The sequence below is a fragment of the Danio rerio genome, chromosome 17 (genome assembly GCF_052040795.2).
Source record: "Danio rerio strain M-AB ecotype USA chromosome 17, GRCz13ab, whole genome shotgun sequence".
Lineage (NCBI taxonomy): Eukaryota > Metazoa > Chordata > Actinopteri > Cypriniformes > Danionidae > Danio > Danio rerio.
Genome location: NC_141037.1, coordinates 25,964,857 through 25,976,902, shown reverse-complemented (window position 1 = coordinate 25,976,902; position 12,046 = coordinate 25,964,857). Strand labels below are relative to the sequence as shown.

At 36.6% G+C, this 12,046-nt stretch overlaps 1 protein-coding gene across 4 annotated transcripts in view; it reads right to left on the bottom strand.

Moving 5' to 3' along the window:
- Window positions 1-12,046, bottom strand: part of map4k3b (mitogen-activated protein kinase kinase kinase kinase 3b) — a 34,915-nt gene that overhangs the window by 14,236 nt on the left and 8,633 nt on the right. For 2 of the 4 annotated variants that reach the window (XM_087290511.1, XM_087290513.1), the window contains exons 7-18: window positions 11,814-11,856; window positions 11,656-11,728; window positions 11,434-11,565; window positions 10,308-10,370; window positions 9,295-9,376; window positions 9,101-9,217; window positions 8,402-8,480; window positions 8,095-8,153; window positions 7,970-8,010; window positions 5,976-6,014; window positions 5,732-5,785; window positions 2,569-2,623 (exon numbers count right to left, since the gene is read on the bottom strand). In XM_087290511.1, the coding sequence (XP_087146637.1) occupies window positions 2,569-2,623; window positions 5,732-5,785; window positions 5,976-6,014; window positions 7,970-8,010; window positions 8,095-8,153; window positions 8,402-8,480; window positions 9,101-9,217; window positions 9,295-9,376; window positions 10,308-10,370; window positions 11,434-11,565; window positions 11,656-11,728; window positions 11,814-11,856 (837 nt within the window). The remainder of the gene's footprint in view (window positions 1-2,568; window positions 2,624-5,731; window positions 5,786-5,975; window positions 6,015-7,969; window positions 8,011-8,094; window positions 8,154-8,401; window positions 8,481-9,100; window positions 9,218-9,294; window positions 9,377-10,307; window positions 10,371-11,433; window positions 11,566-11,655; window positions 11,729-11,813; window positions 11,857-12,046) is intronic. The other 2 variants (XM_087290512.1, XM_087290514.1) reach the window with 1 other exon arrangement.

Here is a 12,046-nt window from a genome sequence, read left to right as displayed (position 1 = left end):
AAATATATAAATAAATATACTGTGTTTATAATGTATTTGAGAACACTTGTGGTGCATTTGAGTTGGGACAGAGGTTGGGTTATGGACAGGTTTGGTGGCATGGGTAGGTTTAAGGGTGGGTTAAGGTGTAAGGGATGGTCAACAGTGTATTTACAAATGTAATTACAAAAGTTAATTACAGATGTAATTACATACATGTATTTAATCCAGCATAAGTACACAGTAAATACATGTATTTACACAATAAGTACATTATAACAAACTATTAATTCCTGTGTAGTTACATATTAGTTAAGGCCACTTAATATAAAGTGGGACCAAAAGTTTTACTTCTGTTGAACACAAAATAAGATATTATGAAATAGTTAGAAAGTAGCAGCCATTGACTTTCATAGTATTTTTTGTTCCTACTATGGGTGTCAATTTCTAACAATATTCAGAATGTATTAAAAATTTACAACAATATTCAGGATGTCTTGTTTTGTGTTTAAAAGAAGAACAAAATTCATAAAAGTTTAGAAGCGCTTGAGTTTGAGTAAATTGTGAGAATTTTTGTTTCTTGAAGTGCCATTTGGATGCAGAATGAAAACGTTCAAATATATTAGCACCCACGTTAATGCAAAACATTGTTCTGTTCATTATAGTTGTGCACTGCAGTTTTTTTTCTGCTCTTTGAAGAACACTTGTTTCTGATCTGCTACTGAAGTTCAATTCTGCTCTTGGAGGGCCAAAATCCTATAGATTTAGATCCAACTAGCACCAAAATAGTTGCCTAGAAATTTCTACTGAGCCTAAAGACTAACATTAACAGTTGATTAACAGTTTCAGACATGTTAAATTGGAGTAGGAGCAGAACTTTGCAAGATAGTGGCCCTCCAGAGATAAGTTTGAAAGGGGACAGGTTTCTGTGATTGGTTGACCATGTTTTAATCATTAACCAACTAGAGAAAAAAATCATTTTGAAAAATGTCATGATCGATAGAGCTTGGTGTGGACTCTGCTATTCTTTTATATTTTGATTGTCGGTTCAGATTGCCAAATTTCAAACCAATCCAAAGTTGCAAATTTTTATTTTGTAAAAGACAATTTCCCCATTTTTCAAGAATACAATATTGGCATTATCTTGAATCTGCCACAAACTTTCAATAATAAAAATGGAAATTACCCCAACCAAGGAAATTTTTTTTTCTCCTATATAATAGAAGTTATGCATGATGCATGATTTTAGGGCACACAGCTTGTTAGACAGTTCAGGAAGGTCATATATCTAGTATTTTTGATGACAGACATTGTCTCAGGCTAAAGCAATATTTGAAGTTGGCTGCTCCAGTTATTTAGGGCCAATCCTAATTCTACCCCTTAGCCCTACCCCTCATTTTGCATGTTCATGTGAAGAAGTAGGGGTGTCCCAATTCTCTTTATATTTAAGGCGTAGGGCTAAGGGGAAAGGGTTTAAACTGAGATTTTTCAGGACCACACTCGAAACCAAAGGGTAAGAAAATATCCAAAAAATACACCAGCCACAACGACAGTATAGCTGCACCCGAAAGTAAGGAGATCCACAAATTAGTATTTTTTGTCAATATTATGATTTTCTACAACAAACAAGCACATGTTTTAATATATTCATAACCACATTTTTGTTTTACTTTAAAAAAAAAATGCTAAAATAAAAAACGCAAAACATTGCGATCTATAATCCATAGTCATAACTCCTGTACAGCAGTCTCACAACATTCTGACACTTGATGACACTCGAATGCCCTGTCAGAAAAGTCTAGTGCAGGGGTGTCAATCTCAATTCCTGGAGGGCCGAAGCCCTGCACAGTTTAGTTCCAACCCTGCTCCAACACACTTACCTGTAGGTTTCAAACAAGCCTGAAGGACTCAATTAGTTTGATCAGGTGTGTTTAATTAGGGTTGGAACTAAACTGTGCAGAGCTGCGGCCCTTTTGGAACTGAGTTTGACACCTGTGGTCTAGTGGCTGGGAATGTGTCTGCTATAATGTTAATGTTGTTTTTTGTGTGTTTACATAGATGAATAAGGCCACTGTGTAAATGCACAGTACAGTTACGAACTTATTGCCACATTAGATCACTATGATAACATAATATATGGTCTGTAGTGATTTCTTGAAGAAAAATACCAAAAAAAACACATGAATAACTACAGCAGTGGCGATCGTCTGATCTCATATAAAGCAAGAGATCGCGATGACATATGATGACGTGTATAGGTGCTGTAGGTCTGTTCCATTTCTTAGGGATAAATTTTGAAGCCCTTCCCCTTCACACTTTTAGGGCCATGGGGAAGGGGAAGGGGTAGGGGTACAAAAATAGAATTGGGATTGGACCTTAATCACACAATCAGTTAAGTTGAATGAGTTTTGTTGGACATCTACAAACTTACTTTAAAAATGGCATTGTTAAAAAGTTTGTTCAAATGTATCAATCTAATTATAAAATTATCCACTTCAATTGAGTGCAAACATTTTTAAGATATCTGTGTGCATTTTGTTGCATGTCCATCCATGCGCTTCACTGAAAAGATGTAGATGTTACTTTTACCTTGGGAGGCAAAGGAGGTGGTACTTTAGGCCTCATGGTTGACGTGGAGTTGCAGCTGTAGGCACAGATACACAACAGCATAATGAAAGGATTTATAGATGTACAATATATGGTAACATGAAAAAAGGATAAGAAAACCACTGGCATTTTGTCTCTGGACAGTGAAAACACATACAGGGATTCATTCGGACGAAGAAAGAGACCATATGCAGTGTCACAAACAGTAAAGATTCACATTCTGCAAGCAAGAATGGGCATGTGGACACAAGACAGACACAAACAGTGCTGATTACGCTCACAAACAAGTGTAATCTACCCAGACCAGGACAGAGGTTGGAAATAATGGAAACTTCTTTAGAGTTTCCTCTTCCAAGAAACTCTAAGTTGGAGAAACATAATTTGCAATTGTCCTCACTTTGGATTTCTTCAAAGCTTTAAACTGACTGCAAATAAAAGTGTTTCTGAATATCTTGTGAAAACAAATGCTTGATCGAAATTCATGACTGAAATACAAACCTCAATCACAACTTTGTATTCATTGCCAAGGTGTTGCCATGTAGTTACTAAGGTTTCCTAAATGACTACCAAGGTGTCCTATGTGGCCAGAGTGTTGTGGTTTCCTGGCCTGTCCTGTGTGGCTATGTGGTTTCCTGTTTCTATAGGCTGATTTCCGTGCCAAAACAAAAATAGCCACTATGACCCTGTTTATAAATGGCATTAACATACACTTGGCCAATCTAATTACAAGTAAATGAAGGACTTTTTCTTTCACTTTAATCAAGTGGTTCCCGTTTCCGGTCCACATTCTGTATGTCTCTCTTAATTGACACCAGTTCATGGATTTCTTTGTTAACGAGCAGATGATCTGAATCAGATCTGTTAAGTAAGGAAGACCGGCTGTGTCTGAAATCGCTTACCTACATGCTAAAATCAGTATAGAGCCGAGTAGTATGTCCGAATTCATATGGTGTGTCCCAAATCACATACTTATGCACTATTCTATGCCATTTTGTAGTATAAATAGTGTAAATAGTGCGTTCACACTGAAATCTCTAAGCATAATAAGTGCACTTTAATTACCTGGATGATGCACTTATTCAACCGGTAATATGAAGTGTGAACTGTTGGATTGCTATCCTATGATGGCCTGCGAGAGAATTCATAAATGTGAGTGAAGCGAAGCAACTCACATTGGGTCATGTGATCATGACAAAATGGTGGATGTAGTACATCCGAGTTCCATTTATACTACTTACATTCATACTGTATAGAACAGGGTTTTTCAAAGTCTAAGTGGGCCTCCCTTTTGACACAACTTATCCATTGGCGCCCCCCTCCTCCCAAACACGCACGCACACACACGCACACACACACACACACACACACACACGCACACACACACACACACACACACACACATATATATATATATATATATATATATACAGTATATATAAAGACACAGACAGATGTCAGACTGTTAACTCACTTTTATCATCATTTGCATGAAAGTGCAATTATTTACAGAGTAATAAGTATTTTAATATAACGTTTTTAAAACTAGGATGATGGTTCAATATGAATAGAACAGTTCCAAGAACTGTCCATCCCAGTCAAAACAGTGGAAGTTTAGTGGGTCTCATGCTGTCATTAGCCAAAATATTTTGACAAACCACACATAAAGGTCGTGGTACATCAGCTGGTCCTGTCCACGTAAATTCTAAACTCAAATACTGATCATCATATCGTCGTCTTTTGGGTTTAAGCCCAAGGCTTAAACCCAAGGCTTTTGTGGCAAGGGGGCGTGGCCGAGCGCCGTGGGAACGGAGTGAGGCCACCGCGTAAGTGCATACACCTGCGGTGCGCACCTGCCTCAGATCCCACGGAAGGAGCTCTGGATCATAAAAGGAGGAACAAGGGCAGAGGAAGCCGAGGGAGGACCGGACCCGGACATATTTTATTTTCAGTTTGACGGCAGTCTCCGTGAGGATCTGCCGTCCGTTTGTTTTGGTTTAGACGGAGCTGCCGTCACTGTCATAATAAATCACTTTAAAACTGCTTCGGTTCTCCGCCTCCTTCCCGGCGGCCAAAGGGCCGTGAACTTCATTACAGCTTTGAATCGGGGTGGGTCTCAGAAACCGACCCATTGTATTAGCAGGCATATACCTGTATTGGCGGGCTTGCCAAACAGAAGCGAATTCACAGCTATGGCCTTCTGGTTAAAAAAGGTTTTCTTATAGGCCTATTTGACGTATTATTATTTTATTTTTTTGCTTTGTTTAATTAAAACGTTTAAATATAATAAAAAATACATATTATAATTAAACTTAATAATTATATTTTTATTATATTATATTTTTTCCTGCGCCTCCCCTGACATGCTCTGGCGCCCCCCAGGGGAGGCGCGTCTCACACTTTGAAAACCCCTGGTATAGAACATACTTTTCTTACGGCCGAGTAGTATGTTTCAACTCAAATGCAGTACCTACTGAGTAGTAGGTGATTTCAGACACAGCCATACAAAATGTGCAGGACTAAGGTTCCCGAGGAATGGATTTGGATTTGGGAAGCACTGCTTTAATTCAGAATTTCTATTTACTTTTGGCTACTTTCCTGTTTTCTTTAAGTGGATAGTTTGGGTGTATGGGTCTCTTCTGAGACGAGACCAAAGAGACTTAATCAGCAGGAAATGAAAGAAACATCTTAGTTTCTGATCTGATTAGCTGAAAAACAAAGCTGAATGCTGTGGGTTTGTGTTAAAATTAGAACTGACAGAAGATCTTTTTCTTAAGCAGGCAAAAATATAAGACTGCAATTTTGTCCATCAGCAATTGCCTTGTTTTTTCTTATAATTGCTGTGACCTCACATAAGTAACAGGTTTCTATTGGCCACTCTACCCAACATCAGAGAAGTTCAGAAGAACATTATTATGGTGAGGTAAAGTTAAGAATTAAAAAAGTGAATAAAAAAAACAAAAAAAATGTGCGTTTCAATAATGATCATGCATTTACGCACCAGCAAGCAACGAAAAACCAGACACATTACAAAACAAACCCACAATCCAATCGCACATCTGATTGACACTAACAGACGGGGAGTGACAGATGAACACAAGTGTTTTCGAATGGTACACATCTCACAATACATCTTCCTCTCACTTACTGCAAATCATCACCTTCATCCTCCTCCTCATCCTCTAAATGTGTCACATGACCCCTGAGAGAGATGAAGAGGGTGAGGCTGAGAGGGTATAGCAGCCAGAGAACAATGCAGAGAACACACACACACACACACACTCAGCAGTAAGAGCTGCTCTGTGCCAAGCAGAGGAGGAGTGTGCAGAGGTGATTAGTGTGCATAGCCGTTTGGCTGACCAATCAAAAGAAAGCGTGGGAGGGGGGTGTACCTTTGATTGAGCTCCTCAGCGACAGATTTTAATAGACTCCTGAAAAACAATGAATAAAACTTCATAAATATACACAACACACAAAAACATCTGTGTAAACTCGTGATGAATTACAACACCAAATTGACCATTTATCAACTGGTCATCCAACAGCAAAGTTACTTGATTAGCAAGGTCAACTAGTAGACTTGCTCATTTAATTTTAGTACTCTTTGGCACTTTAAACTAGGAATGAGTCAAGACAGATTATCAGTTGACCAACATTCACCTGATTAGTGATGTCCGCTAGCCTTAATTTTCTTTAATTGTTAATGTTCAGATTTGTTAATCTAGAGATGAATCAAGATGGATGACACATTTGATTGATTTTTAGATGTTATGTTGATTTATTTGTCGTGCCTTTCTTCCCCTATTTAATTTTTTTTCAGTTCAGATTAACACAGATGAGTCAACTAGTCATCCACTGCCCTACTAGATAACTAGGAATGTGGCGGTATAAGATTCTGACGGTATGATAACCTTGGATAAAAATATCACGATTTCGCTGTATCATGGTACTGTAATTACTGCTCTAAAATATATTCTTTTTAAATTTAGAAAAAGAATTACTTTTTTAATATTTAAAAAAAAAACTTTTTCCCCATTGAACACAATATATTTTATTTTAAGAAACATTTCAATATTTTGGAAGAGTAGCTTTTGATGCAGAGGGTTCTTAACAGCTGGAGATACTGTTGCCCTAAAAAACTAAATAAAATAGTTGTAAAGAAAAAAAAGGTTAAAAAAAAAAAACTTACATATACTGTAGCAATGATTTAACAGAAAGTTATGGCAGTTTTAAAACCCTGACTTTTTCAAACCATGGTAAACCTTGAAAACTGTTATCGTCCCATGGCTATAAGTAACTAGTTTTAGACATTTCTTAGTATATTTATTTTTTAGGCGTATTATTTTTATACTATTTTATAAGCATGATAAAACCTTGTTAAACAGTTAACTAGTTTAAAGTTAATAGCTTATTTTTCATAAACATTAAAATAATAACTAGAGATTAAACGAAACAGTCAGTTAGTTAATTATATTATCACTGATGTTGCCAGTGATCTTGCCGGCAGCTAGCTCTCTGCAACTCTCACATGGTCACCCACTGAAGCCAAGCAGGGCTGTGCACAGTCATTATCTGCCGGAGGTGGTGTTAGTGAGACCAGCAGGGGGCACTCAACCTGCGGTCTATGAGGGTCCTAACGCCCCAGTATATTAAAAGAGGACACTAAAGTGCTCAGTGAGCTTTCGGATGAGATGTTAAACCGAGGTCCTGACTCTTTGTGGTCATAAAAAAAATCCCAGGATGTTTTTCAAAAAAGAGTAGGGGTTAAACCCTGGCATACTGGCCAAATTTGGCCACTGGCCTCTTAACCATCCCCATATAACAACTGGCTTTATCACAATTGGCTTTAGCACGTTTTATATTTGTACGGAACAGCGAAAACGCAGTTCTTATTTATTTTATGTTTTAATGCCATATCAAAAGCATTGGAGGTATTTATGGCAACACTTGTACTAAACATTTAATATATAATTTACAAACATATCCATTTCTTAATTAATAATTGTACAAAAAATATACAAATAACGGCAAATAGCTGATGAAACGTCATAAGTTATTTCAGTTTGATCATTGATAAATATTCTAAATATTTAGTTTTTTTTAAACATTTGCCTTCAAATATTTCCTGAATAAAAACTAAATATAAACTAAAACAAAAATATTATTTAAAAATTCACATTCTATTAAACCGTTTTATTGTCAAAATAGTCTTACACAAGTCATAAATAGGTTTTTCTCACTCTTTTAAGAAAATATGCGTGTAAGTATGGTAGCCAATTCTACATCTCGTATGTACGTCTATTTCTTTCATTTACACATGGATTCACTTCATATAATTAGCTATTGTTGACTATTACACAAATTGTCTTAACTTTAACATACTCACTTGTTATTTCCCAGAATGCTTTGGGGCTCTAATGGCAGATCCTACAAAAAAAACAAAAAACATTGAGACACGCAGTCCAAACAAACACAATAAATACAACAAATAGAGGGCAAAGTCTGACAAACCATCTCATGATGTGGTTCGGTCTCTTTCCTCAAAGGAGGGTCAAACTTCACCTTGTCAACTAGAAAAGCGACACACGCACACGCACACGCACACACACACGCACACACACGCACACACGCACGCACACACACACACACACACACACACACACACACACACACACACACACACACACACACACACACACACACACACACACACACACACACACACACATCAGATTTCTCTCAGTGCTTTTAAGCAGGATAAGAATTATTGTGCTTACTCTGGTTCAGTGAGTCAAGGGTTAGTTAACACATGACTTACAGTTAATCTCAGACAAAGTCTTTCCATCTCGTGAACTCCTGCTAGTTGAGCGGATTCGATGTGGAACGGACACAGGAGACTGCAAACCAAAAGACCAAAAGCTTAATTACTTTTCTGAATGTCTGTTATATAACTCGGTCACACTTTACAATAAGGTTCCATCGTTAATGTATTTACTAATGTGAATTAATAATGAACAATACTTTTACAGCATTTATTGATCATAGTTCAAGATTTACCAATGCGTTGTTTAATACAAATTCATGCTTGTTAACATTAGTTAATGCACTATTTAACTTAAACAAAAAACAGCTTCATTTTATTAACCAACGTTAACAAAGATGAATATATAGAGCAAAAAATGTATTGTTTATGTCAGTAAATACAAGAACTAATACAATGTTATTATAAAGTGTTACCTAAAATTCCAACCTTTCCTCAGGACAACACTGCAAACCACTGGCATTAAATCAATAAACTCGCATGCATTCACATACACACACTCTTTTCAAATATGCGCACTGCAGCATGGATAACCAGACACACTTGTACCTGGCAGCTGGCAGAGCCAACTGTCTGCCCACATTTAGGTTCTACATCTAAAGAAACAACCAATTAAAAATAAATGCTTCAGTTTAATCCCTGTCATGATTTCCCGCTGGTATAAAATGAAGGAGAGCATCAGACATATGACATCACCTCTGGGTCGATGTCATCCTCCTCTGCATCACTGTGTGTGCTGTGGTCAGGGTTATTAGCTTTGTCCAGTAGCTCAATGGCGAGAGTCCGGCTAAGAGGCTGGGTAACGAACGGATGCTGAAAAAAGGGAAGTGACGCAATGAAACATCATAATGCCAGTCATGAATCACATCTAAATGAGGAGCAAATCTTACCTGCAGTAATCTGTCAGCCGTGGGCCTCTTCTTGGGATTTTTGGTCAAAGCCATTTTCACAAAGTGATGGAAATTATTTGTCCTATGAGAACCAAAACAAACCAGATGAGTGTGAGTCCTTGTAAAGTGTGTAAAACATAGCTGATGGTCATTCTAATTAAAAGTATGACAACATTATGCAAAAACATGAAAAAAATTATTGTTTAATTTAAAATTGTAAATGTATTTCTCGATATTTTTTGTTTTACATAAATTAGGGCTTGTAGATTTGGCCTTAAATTCAAAAGCTCGATTAGTTTATAATATTTTAACTCGATTACGAATAACTAACAATTATCTTATTTATTAATTTTGTGTTTTGGCCCTTATAGTTCACTGACACGTTTTGTACAGTAAATGTGCTTACATACAAGTTTTACTTGATTTTAAAATAATTGAAGTAAACACACACTATCTACTGTCTATGATTATTTATTGAACATCAATGATGAACAACTGAAATTAAAGCACACATTGCCTAAAACGCTGCTCTCCGCGCCACCCACCCTCATCATCACTACTAAAATCAACCAATCACAAAGCTTGTGCTAAGTGTCATTGCGATGTGTAGTTATATTTTTTTGAGAGCTGTGTGAGCATGCGAAGGCTGCACTGGACAGTACCAGTGCAATTGGCAGAAGTGTGATATCAGAATAATATAAGTATAAATCAGAATATAATATGAATAAATTAGCCTTAACAAAGCGAGGTCACGTGACTCCACACACGGAAGCAAAAGTAATTGAAAAAATTGACCTGGAAAAATTAGATCGATTATAGGTTCTGAATGTCGATTTCGATTACTTTTTGATTAATTGCCCAGCCCTAACATAAATGTATTCTTGAGTACAAGTGATTTCTCACAAAAACATTTAGGAAATTTTACTGATGTCACCCTTTTAAACAGGAGTGTTTCTTTCTTTCATTGCTTCAATGTGAACTGTACACTTAAATTACACATAGAAAATACTTACCATTTAACTTTGTCTTTTAGCTTAGGTGGTTGGAAACTGCTCTTGGTCATTAGGAAGAGTGCTCTGAAAAAGACAAATGGGAAAAAGAAGTAGAAAATTTAAGTGTTGTCATACTACCGCTTCACGATAATGAAGAAAAAAATGCATTATTTTTAAAATGTAAAAAAACAACAACAATTCATTGTTTTAAAATGAATGAGGTAAGAAAGTGCTTCATATTTTCTTGTAAGTCAAATATTGAATAATTAAAATGCAACTTCACAGTCTTTAAATGAAATACAGTTAATCGTTGTTAAAGCAACAAATGCTATCCTTTCTTGCACCTGAATGTTTTTAAACTCACCTGATATGTTTACACAGCAACAGACCATTGAAACACATGCAAATGATGAACTTTCACACCACAAAGGGTAAACTGTGCAATTAATCCACAAATTACATGCATTCTGAACTGTGGTGCCTGGTCAACTGGAAACCCTGCATTGCGCACATTGCGATGACATTATTTTGCAGGGCTGCACTATGTCATAAAATCATCATTTTCCTGATAACATTATACGCAATTCACATATCACAGACATGTGGGATCAACTATATTTATTTTAGCATTGGCTGTTTATTTAAATTTGACCAATCAGGTGAGGCCTTACTATCTTTATCTCCACCTCCCCAATAGTTGCTGTTCTGCTATTGGCTGGAGCGGCCCAAAGCTGAAAAAAAAATACTAATGGGGCAATTGAGAGGGAAATGACAACAGCCAATCAGAGTCAGAATATCTGCTGAGCTTTTCACTCACTGTTTCAGAGACTAATGTTTGCACCTTGACAGTTTTTAGATCTGAAAGATATATTTGACTTATTTTTAAATGATTAAATAAATAAATGATTTAAAATATAGTCATAAAAATAAATAGGGAAAGGTTATATTGTAAGAAATATCATTATTAAAATACTCAACAACATTGAATATCACATATTTTTCCAGTATCGTGCGGACTTAAGCTTTTGTGCAGCCCTGTCACATTAAACATGGCCTATAATATCTTTAAACTATGAAATTAGTCAAATAATTTAGCACAACATTTAGCAGAGAGACTTTAAATCAGTCCAAGTCACTGGAAACACACCTCATAGGGTGCAAGTCGAACATTGGTGGCTCCAACTCCGCCAGCTCAATAGCTGTGATGCCCACAGCCCAAATATCACACAGCTGATTATAGCCACCTTTCCGCTCTACTGCTGCCACTTCAGGTGCCATCCTGCAGAGAAACACACACAGTGTAGAGAAATAAATTTTTGCAATTTAACAACTAGAAGAAAACTATTAGAATGAGAAAGGACTGACATACCAATATGGAGTTCCAATGAAGGACTTTCTTTTTGCTAAAGTGGCTGAAATCTGAGCCGAAACGCCAAAATCAGCTGGACAGAGACAGACGAAAGATGTTAGAAAGTTAAGGTTAGTGCTTCTGAATAACTGTAATCTCCAATAAAAGTGTTTTGTTACCTAGCTTAACATAGCCGTTGTCTGTTAACAGTATATTTGCGCCCTGCAAAACAAGAGTAGAACCAATATGAGCAGCTGTAAATGAGCAAACTCTTTAAATCTACATTTCTGATGAGACATAATATTTGATTCAGACTGACATCTGAGCTGGATAAAGAAAACTTAAAGGTCTTGCTAGTAAAGCTTTGAAAGATGAGAATTGTATTCAAGGTTACAGTGACAAACAGAAGTCG